The 20,720-nt window shown below is 39.1% G+C and overlaps 1 protein-coding gene across 1 annotated transcript in view; it reads right to left on the reverse strand.

Moving 5' to 3' along the window:
• The window catches only part of dstyk (dual serine/threonine and tyrosine protein kinase), a 35,145-nt gene that overhangs the window by 13,055 nt on the left and 1,370 nt on the right, over nucleotides 1-20,720 (reverse strand). Inside the window, exons 2-4 of the mRNA XM_084416166.1 lie at nucleotides 14,386-14,789; nucleotides 7,411-7,875; nucleotides 6,268-6,463 (exon numbers count right to left, since the gene is read on the reverse strand). Of these exons, the coding sequence (XP_084272292.1) occupies nucleotides 6,268-6,463; nucleotides 7,411-7,875; nucleotides 14,386-14,789 (1,065 nt within the window). The remainder of the gene's footprint in view (nucleotides 1-6,267; nucleotides 6,464-7,410; nucleotides 7,876-14,385; nucleotides 14,790-20,720) is intronic.

Raw genomic sequence — 20,720 nt, forward strand, 5'->3', positions numbered from 1 at the left:
TCTATAATATTCCCACTCTATAATAACACTGATATTCCCGCTCTATAATAACACTGATATTCCCACTCTATAACAACACTGATATTCCCGCTCTATAATAACACTGATATTCCAGCTCTATAATAACACTAATATTCCCGCTCTATAATAACACTGATATTCCAGCTCTATAATAACACTAATATTCCCGCTCTATAATAACACTGATATTCCCGCTCTATAATAACACTAATATTCCCGCTCTATAATAACACTGATATTCCAGCTCTATAATAACACTAATATTACCGCTCTATAATAACACTAATATTACCGCTCTATAATAACACTGATATTCCCGCTCTATAATAACATTAATATTCCCGCTCTATAATAACACTGATATTCCAGCTCTATAATAACACTAATATTACCGCTCTATAATAACACTAATATTACCGCTCTATAATAACACTGATATTCCCGCTCTATAATAACACTAATATTCCTGCTCTATAATAACACTAATATTCCTGCTCTATAACAACACTAATATTCCCGCTCTATAACAACACTAATATTCCCGCTCTATAACAACACTAATATTCCCTAATATTCCCGCTCTATAATAACACTAATATTCCCGCTCTATAATAACACTAATATTTCTGCTCTATAACAACACTAATATTCCCGCTCTATAACAACACTAATATTCCCGCTCTATAACAACACTAATATTCCCTAATATTCCCGCTCTATAATAACACTAATATTCCCGCTTTATAATAACACTAATATTTCCGCTCTATAACAACACTAATATTCCTGCTCTATAATAACACTGATATTCCTGCTCTATAATAACACTGATATTCCCGCTCTATAATAACACTAATATTCCCGCTCTATAACAACACTAATATTCCTGCTCTATAATAACACTGATATTCCCGCTCTATAATAACACTGATATTCCTGCTCTATAACAACACTAATATTCCCGCTCTATAACAACACTAATATTCCCGCTCTATAATAACACTGATATTCCAGCTCTATAATAACACTAATATTCCCGCTCTATAACAACACTAATATTCCTGCTCTATAATAACACTGATATTCCTGCTCTATAACAACACTGATATTCCCGCTCTATAACAACACTGATATTCCCGCTCTATAACAACACTGATATTCCCGCTCTATAACAACACTAATATTCCCGCTCTATAATAACACTAATATTCCCGCTCTATAATAACACTGATATTCCCGCTCTATAATAACACTAATATTCCCGCTCTATAATAAATATTCCTGCTCTATAATAACACTGATATTTCCGCTCTATAACAACACTGATATTCCCGCTCTATAATAACACTAATATTCCCGCTCTATAACAACACTAATATTCCCGCTCTATAACAACACTGATATTCCCGCTCTATAACAACACTGATATTCCCGCTCTATAACAACACTGATATTCCCGCTCTATAATAACACTGATATTCCTGCTCTATAATAACACTGATATTCCTGCTCTATAATAACACTGATATTCCCGCTCTATAACAACACTGATATTCCCGCTCTATAACAACACTCATATTCCCGCTCTATAACAACACTCATATTCCCCTCTATAACAACACTCATATTCCCGCTCTATAACAACACTGATATTCCCGCTCTATAACAACACTGATATTCCCGCTCTATAACAACACTGATATTCCCGCTCTATAACAACACTAATATTCCCGCTCTATAACAACACTAATATTCCCGCTCTATAACACTAATATTCCCGCTCTATAATAACACTAATATTCCCGCTCTATAATAACACTAATATTCCCGCTCTATAATAACACTAATATTCCCGCTCTATAACAACACTAATATTCCCGCTCTATAACAACACTAATATTCCTGCTCTATAATAACACTGATATTATATATCGATATAGATATTATATATATTGATAATATATGCCGTCTCTATAATAACACTGATATTCCCGCTCTATAATAACACTAATATTCCCGCTCTATAATAACACTGATATTCCAGCTCTATAATAACACTGATATTCCCGCTCTATAATAACACTGATATTCCCGCTCTTTAATAACACTGATATTCCCGCTCTATAATAACACTAATATTCCCGCTCTATAACAACACTAATATTCCCGCTCTATAACAACACTAATATTCCCGCTCTATAACAACACTAATATTCCCGCTCTATAATAACACTAATATTCCCGCTCTATAATAACACTAATATTCCCGCTCTATAACAACACTAATATTCCCGCTCTATAACAACACTAATATTCCCGCTCTATAACAACACTGATATTCCCGCTCTATAATAACACTGATATTCCCGCTCTATAATAACACTGATATTCCCGCTCTATAATAACACTGATATTCCCGCTCTATAACACTAATATTCCCGCTCTATAACAACACTAATATTCCCGCTCTATAATAACACTAATATTCCCGCTCTATAATAACACTAATATTCCCGCTCTATAATAACACTGATATTCCCGCTCTATAATAACACTGATATTCCCGCTCTATAACACTAATATTCCCGCTCTATAACAACACTAATATTCCCGCTCTATAATAACACTGATATTCCCGCTCTATAACAACACTAATATTCCTGCTCTATAATAACACTGATATTATATATCGATATAGATATTATATATATTGATAATATATGCCGTCTCTATAATAACACTGATATTCCCGCTCTATAATAACACTAATATTCCCGCTCTATAATAACACTGATATTCCAGCTCTATAATAACACTAATATTCCCGCTCTATAATAACACTAATATTCCCGCTCTATAATAACACTAATATTCCCGCTCTATAATAACACTGATATTCCCGCTCTATAACACTAATATTCCCGCTCTATAACAACACTAATATTCCCGCTCTATAATAACACTAATATTCCCGCTCTATAATAACACTAATATTCCCGCTCTATAATAACACTAATATTCCCGCTCTATAATAACACTGATATTCCCGCTCTATAACACTAATATTCCCGCTCTATAACAACACTAATATTCCCGCTCTATAATAACACTGATATTCCCGCTCTATAACAACACTAATATTCCTGCTCTATAATAACACTGATATTATATATCGATATAGATATTATATATATTGATAATATATGCCGTCTCTATAATAACACTGATATTCCCGCTCTATAATAACACTAATATTCCCGCTCTATAATAACACTGATATTCCAGCTCTATAATAACACTGATATTCCTGCTCTATAATAACACTAATATTCCCGCTCTTTAATAACACTGATATTCCCGCTCTATAATAACACTAATATTCCAGCTCTATAATAACACTAATATTCCCGCTCTATAATAACACTGATATTCCAGCTCTATAATAACACTGATATTCCCGCTCTATAATAACACTGATATTCCTGCTCTATAATAACACTAATATTCCAGCTCTATAATAACACTAATATTCCCGCTCTATAATAACACTGATATTCCAGCTCTATAATAACACTGATATTCCCGCTCTATAATAACACTAATATTCCCGCTCTTTAATAACACTGATATTCCCGCTCTATAATAACACTAATATTCCAGCTCTATAATAACACTAATATTCCCGCTCTATAATAACACTGATATTCCAGCTCTATAATAACACTGATATTCCCGCTCTATAATAACACTGATATTCCTGCTCTATAATAACACTAATATTCCCGCTCTATAATAACACTGATATTCCCGCTCTATAATAACACTAATATTCCCGCTCTATAATAACACTAATCAAACAACAGAAGACACAGAGAAAATCACTCGTTCACTGAATAACTTTTGTAACTATATTTGTAATGTATATTTTATTTATAAAGTACAGTGTTATTTTACATTTGATTACAGTTTCTGAACCTGAAAATCTTAAAACTGTTTGTTTCAATCGTATATTTGATCAGCTGTGTCTATTAGTAGCGATTTGTTCATTTTTTATGTGTTCTTGTTTAATCACTGAGTGTTTATTGTCTTTAATAATGCTTGAAGTTTATATTATATTTCTGTTCGTGATACTCAGACACAATGACATGTTTTGCAATAAGACTAAATGTGAATATCTAAGGTTTTTTTACCTTATTGGAATCTAAAAGGATCAGAATCATTAAAACTCAAACGTTACCGGCCTCTAGTGCCGACTCTGTTCGTCTACTACACTACTGTACATCGTCTGCTGTGAGGGTTTACACTCATGTTGTGTGTGTTATGAAGCAGCGGCCGACAAACGCAACATCCTGAGGAAACAGCCTTCGAAATGACAGTCACGTGACGCCCATTAACACTAATGGATCACCTCAGACAAACAATAATAGGGCAATATCAGTGGATTTCCCCCTCACACACTCACACACGCACACGCACGCACACACACGCACACACACACACACACACACACACACACACACACACACACACACACACACACACACACACACACACACACACACACGCACACACGCACACACACACACACGCACACACACACACGCGCACACACACACACACACACACACAGTCACGTTTGACCACAGTAGATCAACACACGCTAATAAAGCGGAAGTTTATCCTTCTAGTGGTTTCAGAGCATCAGACTGAACTGTTTACCTCCATAATGAACTAAACTATAACTAATATTTAAAACTATTATAACTATTTTACCTGATATTTGTCACTTACAACGGCCAATGATGTTAAAAAACCCTCAGTGAAATCTAAATGACACCAGCTTGTATAACTGGAAAAAAACACATAAAATAACCAGAAAGATCATATTTTAAGTTTCGATGCGGGATTATAAACCCTAACAGACATTAAACATGAAGCTGAAATAATGAAATAAAAGCTAAATAAGCAGAATCTGCCAAACTCTCAAACTAAAACTGAAAGAAACTAAATTGAAAAAAATAAATGGAACATGAAAATAGAAAATACTAAATAAACAACAATGCAATTTTTTTTTTATTAAAATGTAAATGTCATTTTGTTTTTCTAATTATAAAAAACTAATCAAAAATAAACTAAATTAACAATAAACAAAATAAAAATGGGGAAAAAACTAAATTAACGATTTAAAATTTAAGACTTTGTTTTTCTAATGATAAAAAACTACAAACTAAAACCAATGATATATACTAATAACAATGATAGAATGAAAACTAATCAGACAAACTAAAACTAAAACAAACTGAACACAAAATTAGAAAAAAACTAAATTAAAAATGATTTAAAACTTTTTCTAATGATAAAAACTAAAACTAATGATAGAATGAAAACAAATCAAACTAACTTAACAATAGGAAATAAAACTTAATCATTTTAAAACATTTAAAATGTACATTTGTTTTTCTAATGATAAAAAACTAATACTAAAATACACAAGGTTAGAACAATAAGCTGAACAGAAGATAAATTAACAATGATTTAAGTTTTAAAATGTAATTTTGTTTTTCTAATGATAAACAGCTAAAACTAACAACGGCAGAGTGCAAACTAATCTAACTAACTAAATTAACAACAAACTGAACATAAAAATAGGAAAAACTAAAGTAACTTTTTAAATGTAAATTTGTTTTTCTAATGATAAAAAACAAACTAAATAAAAATTTTACTAAATTAACAATAAACGGAAAATTAAAATAGTGGAAAAAAATTATATTAACAAATTTAAAACTAAAAAAACTAAAATTAACAATGATAAGAGTGAAAAAAAAAAAAAAAAAAAAATTGAAACTTAAGAAATTGAAAAATACCTAAATGAACAAGGATTTAAAACTTTTGAAATGTAATTTAAAAAAACTAAAACTAAACTAAAAATAACAAAGAAAGAACGAAAACTAATCAAAAACAAACTAAACTGAATCCATAAACGTTAAAGGTGTAGTGTGTGAGTTTTAGCGGCATCTAGTGGTGAGGTTGCGATGTAAGCGGACCCGCGGTGTGTGTAGAGAGAAATGCCTCATTCTAAGCTAATAAACACATAACGCTTCATTATGTAAGATCACTGAGAACATAGTTATGAATATGATATTGCATTTCTGTCCACAGATCCTCCTGAATATTACACACTGCACCTTTAAATGTAAAACCTTTGATTTGTAAGTGTGTGGTTGAGCTGTGGCCTCGACCTCTGACCTGTGAACTCCAGGTTGGCGGCGTCCTCCAGGAGCTGCTCCTTCATGCTCTCCAGCGTCTCCACGATCATCTCCTTCATCTCCTCCTGCTTGCGGTTGGCGATGGCCATGAGGGAGGAGAAGAGCTCGCCCTCCTTCTCACGAGTGTATTCCAGACGCCGCGGGGTGATCTGAAGATCCCGCTGCATGTCGAACGCCTCAAACACACACACACACACACCCAACAGCACGTTACAACATGCACTTCGTTTGTGTTTACGTGAGGGATAATGAACATCCAGACGGTTGTTATCGCAGAATAAACCCGACAGAGTGATCAGGTCTTCATCACACACACACACACACACACACACACACACACACACACACACACACACACACACACACACACACACACACACACACACACAGACACACAGACACACACACACACACACAGACACACAGACACACACACACACACACACACACACACACACTCACACACTCACACACACACACACAGCTGAAGGGGTTTATTCTGAGATAACACACACACACACACACACCTGAAGGGGTTTATTCTGAGATAACACTCACACACACACACACTCACACACACACTCACACACACACACTCTCTCTCTCTCTCACACACACACACACACACACAGCTGAAGGGGTTTATTCTGAGATAACACACACACACACACACACACCTGAAGGGGTTTATTCTGAGATAACACACACACACACACACACCTGAAGGGGTTTATTCTGAGATAACACACACACACACACACCTGAAGGGGTTTATTCTGAGATAACACACACACACACACACACACACCTGAAGGGGTTTATTCTGAGATAACACACACACACACACACACACACACCACCTCATGCAAGTGTAAAAACGTTTTTGCGATATATGGGAGTTTTTTGTGAAATCGACGTGTTTCCATTGGCCGTATTTCCAGTCTCAGTTTGCCCAGTCTGAAGGGTAACGGAGACGCCACTAATGACGAGCTGCGCACAAAAATAATAATCGCCTCGAATAATGAGCCAAAATCAGCCCATGGTTTACTCGCCCTCAAGACGTCCTAGTGTGTATGACACTCTTATTAGCAGTAGCATGTTAGTTAGCGTTAGCGTGTGTCACCTGGTTGATGAAGAGGTCGAGGCAGCGGCAGTGCACGGCGTTGAGCAGCGTCGTCGCCTCCACCTGCTGGTTCTGCAGAACTTGCCTCGCGAACGGCACCAGGACCCGATGCAGGCGCTCCAGACTCTCTCCCAGAATGCCTTGCACCTTCCCGGGCGTCTGAGCCGGAGCCCCACAGGCGCAGTTTCCCGCCGCGCCGCCGATTAGCTCCAGAGACACGAGCTGCGCGTACAGAGCGGAGCGCTGGCCCGGCGGGTCCGGCGCGGGTTCGGTCGGGATCCGGACGAAACACACGGGGTACGGCAGCGTCTCGCGCACCTTCTGGAGCTCGCTCAGCTGATCCGCGCTCAGCGTGTCCTTGCTCACGGCGTAGAGGATTATGGGAAGGATCCCGCGCCTGCAGTCCTCCAGAGCCTCCTCCACCGGCTGGACGTTCCGGCACGGCAGAACCATGATCTTCACCTCCTGGCGGGGAAACACAGGACTGGTAAATGCTAAACGCTGATGAGTGTTCCAAGAAACGATGGCGGTGCGGCGGTTAATCGCGGTTAATCGCTTTCAAAATAAAAGTTTGTTTACATAATAAATGTGTGTACTGTGAATAATTATTTCTGTATATAAATGCACACACATGCATGTACATATTTAAGAAAAATGTGTTATTTATATATAAAATATTTATATATAATATAAATGATATATATATTATATAATATATACATGCAAATATTTCTCAAATATATATAAAATACACAAACAAACTTTTCTTTGTATGCGATTAACCGTTGCACAGCACTAATGCAAATATATTAAAATGCTTCAATATTGGGTTTAAGTTTAAAATTTTTAATTAAAAATTTTCAATTAAAATATCATTTAATAAAATTAATGAATATTACAATTAAATTATTGAAAAATCTGATGAAACACTGAATTACAATAGTGCACTCGTTATTATTTTATTAAACAGTTTTCACATGTGTTTGTTTTTACACACTTTAATTAATATATTAAAAAAGTATATTAAAACAAAACGTTTGAACAGTTCAAATAAGTGGTCAAGTAAATTTTAACATTTGATCAATAAAAAAAAAGATTTCAACTACAATTGACAAAATTTTCCCAACAAAAATGTACTAAAATTAATGAATAATATGAAATATTGACAAAAGAAATTCTAAAATTGATATAAATTTAAATTATAATAAAATCTTTAAATAAACGCTGTATTCATATACAGTAAATGTTATTTCAGATATTTTTCACATCAAATTTTTTTTTTGTTCTGACGTTTCAATTAATTTATAAATTAAAATATATAAAAATTAAAATGTGTTGAAATATATTTGGTCAATATTCTCATCAATTAAAATACAATTTCTGTCAACTAAAATTACAGTATAACTGACTAAAATTACTTCAATTATGACAAAAACTATAATTAAACTGAATAACAATATTTCAGGAGATTGAATTTTCACATCAATAATTTTTTTTTTACATGATTCAATGAATATATAAAAGAACAATATGTAAAAGTAAAGGGTGTCTGAATGTTTACTGAAAATCAATAAAATGTTATATAAAATTTAGTCAATTAACCTGTAATTTATGTCACCTAAAATTTGCATAAAATTGACTAAAATGTATATTAAAAAACATTGACAAGTTTTAATTCCATTTTTGAGGATATTTTCCAGCACACTTTAACAGTTCATTTCCACATTCTGTTCTAGTGTGCATTAAGATATGTAATACAGCTGCAAAATTATATAATTATTGTTTCTAATTGTCAACTAAAATTTACTCAAATTAATTTATATGAAAAATATGTAGACAGAAGAAGATATAAAATTGGTATAAAATTTTAACTAAGACAAAATCTTTAAATTTTAATTATTTTAAAAACATTGTTTTTAAAACTTTTAATTCCTTTTTTGAGGATATTTTCCAGCACACTTTTCAACCAGATATTTCCAGTCTGCAAAAATATTTTTAATCCAGCTGCAAAATGACAGTAATCATAGACTTATTTCTTATTCCTTTGCACCTGACGCTGGGAACCCTGAACACAGAGTAAAATGGCGCTGGTGAGAAGCATTTGTCCAGATAAAGGAGTGAAGGTTCAGGAAATATTAGATACGGAGGGCCAAAGTTCGACTGTATGATTAATGTTAACCCGCAGTGGCGTGGAGAATAAAGAGCGCTAGCACACACTAGCACAATAGAGTCAGTCAGTGCCGTCTCTGACACAGGAGCCACAGAGCTGGAGTCTCTCTGGAACAAAGATGGCCTGCAAACACACACTCATAAACCACCGGCCGAGCCGCCGGCCGATCAGACCCCAACCCAACAAAGATCCGATTCAAACGCATCAAACACGCTCTCCACTGCTACAGCTAACACGTGTGTGTGTGCGTTTTAGCAGGAATTCTGGGAATGTGTTCACAGGACACACACATTTCACTCCCTGTCGTCAGCGTACGCTGGGACCGAACCACGAGCCCCACGCTAATTAACGCCTGGGCACCAACGTGTGTGTGTGTGTGTGTGTGTGTGTGTGTCGACCGAAAGCAGACGGGGTTCATTTGAGAGCAGACGTGATTCTAGCAGATGTGTGTGAGCACTGAACAAACACACAAGAGTTAAACACAGTGACACGGCTTGAAACTGCAGGAGAGAGTCATGCAGAAGAATCTGTTCTGGCTGAGACACACACACACACACACACACACACACACACACACACACACACACTGTTCGAGTCTGATCTAAAGCTGAGCTGACTCTGACCCAGGTCTGACCCGTCTGGCATGAGTGGTTCTGAGTCTGATCTGAATTCGACACTGATTGATTACAGACTGAAGTGTGTTTGATTGAGATCTGGGGCCGGTTTCTCAAAGCTAGTTTAGAGCGGCCTATAGTGTTCGACAAGTCTACAATCTGCTCATAGACTAGGCTAATGCAAGTTAGACTGTTTCACAAAAATAAAGACGGACTTAATTTAGACCCAAAAACATTAGACACCTCTTACCCCCAGGCTAACTCAGTTCTAAGACTCTGTTACCTTGGCAACCAGCAGCAACAATCAGTTACATTACAAACAGCAAAAGAAAAGGGGAACTGGCTCATCATTTACACATTTCTTCTTGTTACTTCATTCTCCGCTACATTACCCGAGTAAAATGTCCTTGTAACTGTTATACTCCTCCAACACACACATGTTCTCCGCTGGGGTAAACGGCACTGAGCGGTTGAATGCGCTTACTTGATCCGCCATGTTTTTTGTTTTGAAAAGTGTCTTATTTGACCCAGAATGCATTGCAGTGTAGTCCTACTTAAGATAGTCAGAGTCTTCAGTGCTTTGTGCAACGCTCTGATTTAGATGTCTATCTGAAGTCTGACTATCTACTATATCTAAGCCATAGTCAAAGTCTATCTGTGTGAAACCGGCCCCTGAGACTGATCTGATCCACTCCCCATAAATCCTGATAACTCGTTACATCATAAGAAGAATGGCGTCTACGCTAATATTAGTCTCTGTTTATCCGAGGTTTACCGCAGTCTGCCGGATCCAGATCTGATGAAGGACCTGCACCTGTACACACTCTCTCACTCTCACACTCACTCTCACACTCACTCTCACACTCACTCTCACACTCACTCTCACACTCACTCTCACACTCACACTCACACTCACTCTCACACTCACTCTCACACTCACTCTCACACTCACTCACTCACTCTCACACTCACTCACTCTCACTCACTCTCACACACTCTCACTCTCTCACTCACTCTCACTCACTCACACTCACACTCACTCAACTCACTCTCTCACACTCACACACACTCACTCACACTCACACTCACTCAACTCACTCTCTCACACTCACTCACTCACTCACTCACTCACTCACTCACTCACTCACTCTCACTCACTCACTCTCACACACTCACTCACTCACTCTCACTCACTCTCACACACACACACTCACTCACTCTCACTCACTCACTCTCACTCACTCTCTCACACTCACACTCACTCAACTCACTCTCTCACACTCACTCACTCACTCACTCACTCACTCTCACTCACTCACTCTCACACTCACTCACTCACTCACTCTCACTCACTCTCACACACACTCACTCACTCTCACTCACTCACTCTCACTCACTCACTCTCACTCACTCTCTCTCACACTCACACTCACACTCACTCACTCACTCTCACACACTCACTCTCACTCACTCTCACACTCACTCACTCACTCTCACTCACTCACTCTCACACACTCACACACTCACTCACTCACTCACTCACTCACTCACTCACTCACTCACTCTCACACACTCACTCACTCACTCTCACACACACACTCACTCACTCACTCACACACACACTCACTCACTCACTCACTCACTCACTCACTCACTCACTCACTCACTCACTCTCACTCTCACACTCTCACTCACTCTCACACTCACTCTCACACTCACTCTCACTCACACACTCTCACTCACTCTCACACTCTCTCTCTCACTCACACTCACTCAACTCACTCTCTCACACTCACTCACTCACTCACTCTCACTCACTCACACACTCACTCACTCGCACACACTCACACACTCACACTCACTCACTCACTCTCACACACTCACTCACTCACTCACTCACTCACTCTCACACACACTCACTCACACTCACACTCACTCACTCTCACTCTCACTCTCACTCACACTCTCTCACTCTCTCTCTCACTCACTCACTCACTCACTCACTCACTCACTCACTCACTCTCACACTCACTCACTCACTCACTCACTCTCACACTCACTCTCACACTCACTCACTCACTCACTCTCACTCACTCACTCACTCACTCACTCACTCACTCACTCTCACTCTCACTCTCACTCTCTCTCTCTCTCTCTCTCTCTCTCTCTCTCTCTCTCTCTCTCTCTCTCTCTCACTCACTCACTCACTCACTCACTCACTCACTCTCACACTCACACTCACACTCACTCTCACACTCACTCACTCACTCACTCACTCACTCACTCACTCACTCAACGCCTCTCGCAGTTCAAACAAACAGAACTGGGCAGCCGTGTTCGTCATTACGTCAGGTCAAGTTGTTTCTGTTTTTTGGCGTAAATCGATGCGTACGGCCGTCTGCTGGAAGCTAGATATTTTAGTCGATAAAATTTTAAATATGGATATTTTTCTTACATGAACGCATCGCTTCACTTCAAAAGGCCTTTATTAACCCCCTGGAGCACTTTTATGATGGACAGATGCACTTTTATGATGGACAGATGCACTTTTATGATGGACAGATGCACTTTTATGATGGACAGATGCACTTTTATGATGGATAGATGCACTTTTATCATGGATAGATGCACTTTTATCATGGATAGATGCACTTTTATGATGGACAGATGCACTTTTATGATGGACAGATGCACTTTTATGATGGATAGATGCACTTATGATGGACAGATGCACTTTTATGATGGACAGATGCACTTTTATGATGGATAGATGCACTTATGATGGATAGATGCACTTTTATGATGGACAGATGCACTTTAATGATGGACAGATGCACTTTTATGATGGACAGATGCACTTTTATGATGGATAGTTGCACTTTTATGATGGATAGATGCACTTATGATGGATAGATGCACTTTTATGATGGACAGATGCACTTTTATGATGGACAGATGCACTTTTATGATGGAGAGATGCACTTTTATGATGGACAGATGCACTTTTATGATGGACAGATGCACTTTTATGATGGAGAGATGCACTTTTATGATGGACAGATGCACTTTTATGATGGACAGATGCACTCACTTTTATGATGGACAGATGCACTCACTTTTATGATGGACAGATGCACTTTTATGATGGAGAGATGCACTTTTATGATGGAGAGATGCACTTTTATGATGGACAGATGCACTTTTATGATGGACAGATGAAGTCTGATTTGCAACTGCTCTGATTTAAGACTAATTCTGATCTGAGAGAGATCTGAACCTGTCCAAAAACTGAGAACTCATGAAAACAAACGAGCTTGTGAAAGAAAGGAATCCAGTTTTCCCGTCACCATGGAGACACACATCACCATAGCAACAACTGTTGGGCTTTTTTCCATCTGTGGTCATGTGAAGTGCACCAGATCCACAGAACAGGCTTACATAAACACCAGAGAATGAGAAGCTGATTGATGTTTACAATATTCCTGTAATTTATCTCAACAAATAAAATCATATTTGATGTGATTGAGAGTAGGGGTTGGGAATCGAATACTTGAGGTCAGGAATCTGATACTTGTCATCGATTTCTTTGTGAGCATTCCTAAACTTTTAACAATTCAAGCGCGAGACGCCTCTGTTTTCTATTGGGCAGCTCTTAAAGTTATAATAAATAACACTAATCAAACAACAGAAGACACAGAGAAATTCACTCGTTCTTCACTGAATAACTTTTGTAACTATATTTGTAATGTATATTTTATTTATAAAGTACAGTGTTATTTTACATTTGATTCCAGTTTCTGAACCTGAAAATCTTAAGACTCTGTTTGTTTCAATCGTGTCTGTGATCAGCTGTGTCTATTTGTTACGATTGCTAATTTTTTATTTGTTCTTTTTTTAATCACTGAGTGTTTGTCTTTAATAATGCTTGAAGTTTATATTAGTTGGGCTAGTTGTTCTTCTATGGTGTTTTTAAACCACAGGCAAACGCTCCTTGTGTAAGTGTTCTTTATCCTGATGATTTCTGCTCATGATATTCAGATACAGTTACATGTTTTACAATAAGACTAAATGTGAATTAAGTTTTTTTTTTTTTTTTTTTACCTCATCAGAATCGAAATCATTAAAATTCAAACGATACTCTAATTGATAGCGCTAATTGAGAGAAACATGAGGACTGCAATAACCCCTGACCTGCAGAAGCGCGTGATGAAGCGTGATCTCCAGCTCGGCCAATCGCTGCGCGGGATCTTCGCACTCCTGGATCTCCAGGTCCTCGCGGGGAACCGTATCCCAGCGGCCACAGTGAGCCGCTAGCTGATGCACTAGCTCATACTGTCCCGGTAACGCTAAACTCAACCGCGTCTGACGGCCGTGCGTGAAACACAACTTCCTCCTCCTGCAGGCCCCGCCCTCCACTCCACAGGCCCCGCCCACATCCGAGCCCAGGGGGAGGAGCCTCTCTCCCAGCATGCAGTTCAGGAGCTGGTATCGGGCCGAACAGTCCTGACCCAGGATGAGAATATACGGGGTGCAACTGACGACATTCTGCAGATAATCCTCGTCGTGCCGCGGGAACGAGATGCACCTGAGCTGACCTGCGACAGAGAGAGAAACACACGCTTGACACACACTCGAAATATTGCAATCAGCGGGTTTCAAAATCGGAAAGCTACATTTAAATGGGATATTAAGGGCTTAAAAGGGCACATTTTTCACACACTTTTTTTAACCAAATAAAAGATTGAAAATCATTGAAGCAAGAAGGGAGATATAGTAGAAATGTAGTTTTAAATAATCAAGTTATGTTTTCATAATGTTTTTCGCTAATTGAATGAAAGGAAGACTCATATTTAATAATTGTAATTAATATCTAAAACGCGCACACACACACACACACAAACATATACATATATTTTTACTAAGAAATTTATATTTTTATTTATTTTAATTAGGGATGCACTGATATGAACATTTTGGCCGATACCGATAACCGATAATTCTTTAAACTTGAAAGCCGATAACCGATATATCGGCCGATAAATCTAAATCCAAATTTTTTTTATAATATTTGAGAGCCTGATTACAAAAACAAAAGCCTCACCATTAAAAGCCACGACCCAAACACACAATTATAATGTTCTCGTTATGATTTTCGGTAGCCGATATGACAGACTTTTCCTTTTTAAAGTGATTTTAAATAATTTTTCAAGCAATTTAAACCCATCATGATGAACAGTGAAGACATGAAGCGTCTGGAGGAAACAATACAGTATTTATCAGCTTTAATATATCAGACACAATTTCCTATCGGCCGATAGCGATAACATTAATAATGAAAACGTATCGGTCAGTACTGATACGGTAGCCGTTATATCATGCATCCTTAACTTTATTATTTAATTTAACAGATTTTCCAACAAAACTAGAGGGTCGCAAAAACTAGAGGGAAAAAAACGATTTTAATTCATAAAAATGAGATATAACGCAGATGAATCACTGAATTAGAGCTTTGAATTGATTCTCAGAAAAGAATCCTGTGATTGCTGTTGAAGTTTACCTCAGAGATGCTGTGAAAACATAAAGTCTGAGATGTTTCAGAAAAACAAGCTTTGGGCCGGCGTGTCCTGAGGCCTGCATCTCATGACCGTGTCTGAGCCGGACCGCCCAAACACACACACTCACACACACACTAACACCCACACACACACACACTGAGTCACTCTGGATATTATTAGGAAGTGCTCATAATCCCAGAGCTGCTGAGTCACTGGCTTATACAACAGCACTGCACACCGTAATCTGACTGAGTGCTGCACACTAGCACGCTAACACGCTAGCAAACACCATGGCATCAAGAACCGATGATTAATGCTGCGCTCACACACCCACACCTCTCAGTCTGAGACAAGCAACGTCTGATCAAACACATTTCATTTGAGCAATTCTAAAAAAATCAATAAATTAATAGCCTACATAAATTTATGTATGTTTTGTAGCATTTCAAATTGCTCATTTGCGAAAAACGGTTATATATATATATATATTTACATTTAGCAGACGCTTTTATCCAAAGTGACTTACATTGCATTTCAAGCTACACATTTACATTATTATCAGTTCTTGCTCTCCCTGAGAATCGAACCCATGACCTTGGTGTTGCAAGCGCTAACGTATGTATAGAAGCATTCAAAGCTGGAATTAAATTATAAGGAATTAAACTGCAAAAAAAATTTATTCATTAATAAACTTAAATACAAAAATGTAATTGATATGTTTAGTAGCATTCAAACTTGCTAAAATTAAATTAAATGGTTATAGCACAAAATAAAAGTACATTTAAAATAAAATTATAAATATATTTTAAAATGACATTTTAGTAAATTGCACCACATAATAATTCCTTCTCTCATTTTAATAAATCGTGTACATGATATAATCCGTTCCCTCGATTTAGTCAATTTGAGCCACGATGTACTGATTTGTTCCCTCAGACAGATTTAAATAAAACAAGGGAACAAATTATTATATTGTGAGCACCATTTAGTAAAACGAGGGAACAAATTATATTTTGCACACAATTTAGTAAAACGCAGGAACTAATTATTATATCGTGCGCAGGATTTAGTAAAACAAGGGAGTGAAATATAACATGCGCAAGGAAAAACAAAGAAATTATAGATTATACATTTTTCCAGTTTCAAGCATCAAAGACATGACTATCTTGTTTGTTACAGACTGAAGCAGGTTCTGAGGGACGTGTGTTTACATGAGTTCATGGGGGCGTGGCCAGAGATACTGCGCTCTGATTGGTCCTTCTGGTCGGCACTGAAAGCAAGCCTGAACTGAAGCAGTGAGAAACACACGAGATCAGACAGGCCTGAGGCATGTGGACTTCACAATCATAAATCACAGGCTGATCTACGCAAATACATCCATGAAAACACGGAAGAGTGTGTGAGCGGTCGAGAGAAAAGACCAGGGGTCACGAGGGTCGGGGTCAAAGGTCGTGAGAGTAAACTAAACCTCTGTGAGATTTCAGTGAGTCTGAGACGAGACGTCACTGAAACCGATGTGTGTTTCTGCAGCAGATTAAACCAGACTCAGTGTTTCATTGAGAAATCAGAGGAAACTTGCGTCAGAACAAAATAAACTCCTTTGTTACAGGAAAGTTGTCACACACACACACAGAAAAACAAGTTACACACATACAGGTTACACACACACTCACTCTCACTCTCTCTCTCTCACTCACTCACTCACTCACTCACTCTCTCGCTCTCACTCACTCTCTCTCACTCACTCACTCTCACTCACTCACTCTCACTCACTCTCACACACTCTCACTCACTCTCACTCACACACTCACTCTCACTCACACACTCACTCTCACTCACACACTCTCTCACACACACTCACACACACTCTCACACACACTCTCACACACACTCTCACACACACTCACTCTCACTCACACACTCACTCTCACACTCACTCTCACTCACACACACTCTCACACTCACTACTGACTCACTCACTCTCACTCACACACACTCTCACACACACTCTCACACACACTCTCACACACACTCTCTCACACACACACACACACACACACACTCACTCACACACACACTCACTCACTCTCACTCACACACACACACACTCACTCTCACTCACACACACACACTCTCACACTCACACACACTCACTCTCACTCACTACTGACTCACTCACTCACTCACTCCCTCACTCACTCTCACACAATCACTCACTCTCACTCTCACTCTCACTCTCACACTCACTCACACTCAATCACTCACTCACTCTCACAATCTCACACTCACTCACTCACAATCTCACACTCACTCTCACTCACTACTGACTCACTCTCACTCACTACTGACTCACTCTTACTCACTCCCTCACTCACTCACTCACTCACTCACTCACTCACTCACTCACACACACACACAATCACTCACTCTCACTCAATCACTCACTCACTCACTCTCACACAATCACTCATTCACTCTCACTCACTCACTCACTCTCACAATCTCACACTCACACAATCAATCACTCACTCTCACACAATCACTCACTCACACAATCACTCACTCTCACTCAATCACTCACTCACACTCACTCTCACACTCACTCACTCTCACACAATCACTCATTCACTCTCACTCACACTCACTCACTCACACTCACTCTCACACTCACTCACTCTCACACAATCACTCATTCACTCTCACTCACACTCACTCACTCACTCACTCACTCACTCACTCACTCACTCTCAATCTCACACTCACTCACTCACTCACTCACACTCAATCACTCACTCTCTCTCACTCACTCACTCACTCTCACACAATCACTCACTCACTCTCACACTCACTCTCAATCTCACACTCACTCTCAATCTCACAACTGACTCACTCACTCACTCACTCACTCACTCACACACAATCACTCACTCACTCACTCTCACACAATCACTCTCACACTCACTCTCAATCTCACAACTGACTCACTCACTCTCACAACTGACTCACTCACTCTCACTCACTCACTCTCACTCACTCTCACTCACTCACTCACTCTCACAATATCACACTCACTCACACTCACTCTCACTCACTCACAACTGACTCACTCACTCACTCACTCACTCACTCTCAATCTCACAACTGACTCACTCACTCACTCACTCACTCTCACTCTCACAATCTCACACTCTCTCACTCACAATCTCACACTCACTCAATCACTCACTCACTCACTCACTCTCACAATCTCACAACTGAGTCACTCTCACTCACTCACTCACTCACTCACTCACTCACTCACTCACTCACTATCTCACAACTGACTCACTCACTCACTCACTCACTCTCAATCTCACAACTGACTCACTCACTCACTCACTCTCACACTCTCACACACTCACTATCTCACACTCACTCAATCACTTTCTCACTCTCTCACTCTCTCACTCACTCACTCACTCACTCACTCTCTCTCTCTCTCAATCTCACAACTGACTCACTCACTCACTCTCACACTCACTCACTCACTCTCACACTCACTCACTCACTCTCACACTCACTCACTCTCACACTCACTCACACACTCTCACACTCACTCACTCACTCTCACAATCTCACACTCACTCACACTCACTCAATCACTCTCACACAATCACTCACTCACTCTCACAATCTCACAACTGAGTCACTCACTCACTCACTCACTCACTCACTCACTCACTCTCTCTCAATCTCACAACTGACTCACTCACTCTCAATCTCACAACTCACTCACTCACTCACTCACTCACTCTCACACTCACTCACTCTCCCACACTCACTCACTCACTCTCACAATCTCACACTCACTCACTCACTCACTCACTCACTCACTCACTCACTCACTCACTCACTCACTCACTCACTCACAACTGAGTCACTCACTCTCTCTCACACAATCACTCACTCACTCACTCTCACAATCTCACAACTGACTCACTCACTCTCACACAATCACTCACTCACTCTCACTCATTCACTCAATCTCACTCTCACACAATCACTCAACTCACTCTCACAATCTCACAACTGACTCACTCACTCACTCACTCTCTCTCACACACTCACTCACTCACTCACTCACTCACTCACTCACAACTGACTCACTCTCACACAATCACTCACTCACTCACTCACTCACTCACTCACTACTGACTCACTCCCTCACACACACACAATCACTAACTCAATCTCACACTCACTCACTCTCACAATCTCACACTCACTCACTCATTCTCACACAATCACTCACTCACTCTCATTCTCACAATCACTTAATCTCACTCTCACAATATCACAACTGACTGACTCACTCACTCTCTCTCACTCTCACACAATCACTCACTCACTCTCACAATCTCACAACTGACTCACTCACTCACTCTCTCTCACACAATCACTCACTCATTCACTCACTCACTCACAATCTCACAACTGACTGACTCACTCACTCACTCTCTCTCTCTCACACAATCACTCACTCGCTCACTCTCACACTCACACACACACAATCACTAACTCAATCTCACACTCACTCTCACTATCAACTGACTCACTCACTCTCACACACACACACACACACACACACACACACACACACACAATCACTCACTCACTCACTCAATCTCACACAATCACTCACTCTCACAATCTCACACTCACTCACTCACTCACTCACATTCTCACAATCACTTAATCTCACTCTCACAATCTCACAACTGACTCACTCACTCACTCACTCACTCACTCACTCTCTCTCACTCTCACACAATCACTCACTCACACAATCACTCTCACAAACACACACACAAATAACTCACTCACACAGGCTTGATTTTGATGTCAAATATAATTTCTGATTTTCACCGTTAGATTTGGTGGTGATACACGAGTTAGAGATGTTTCTGTGACGTACATCTGACAGCAGAATCA

The sequence above is a fragment of the Rutilus rutilus genome, assembly GCF_951802725.1.
Source record: "Rutilus rutilus genome assembly, chromosome: 8".
NCBI lineage: Eukaryota > Metazoa > Chordata > Actinopteri > Cypriniformes > Leuciscidae > Rutilus > Rutilus rutilus.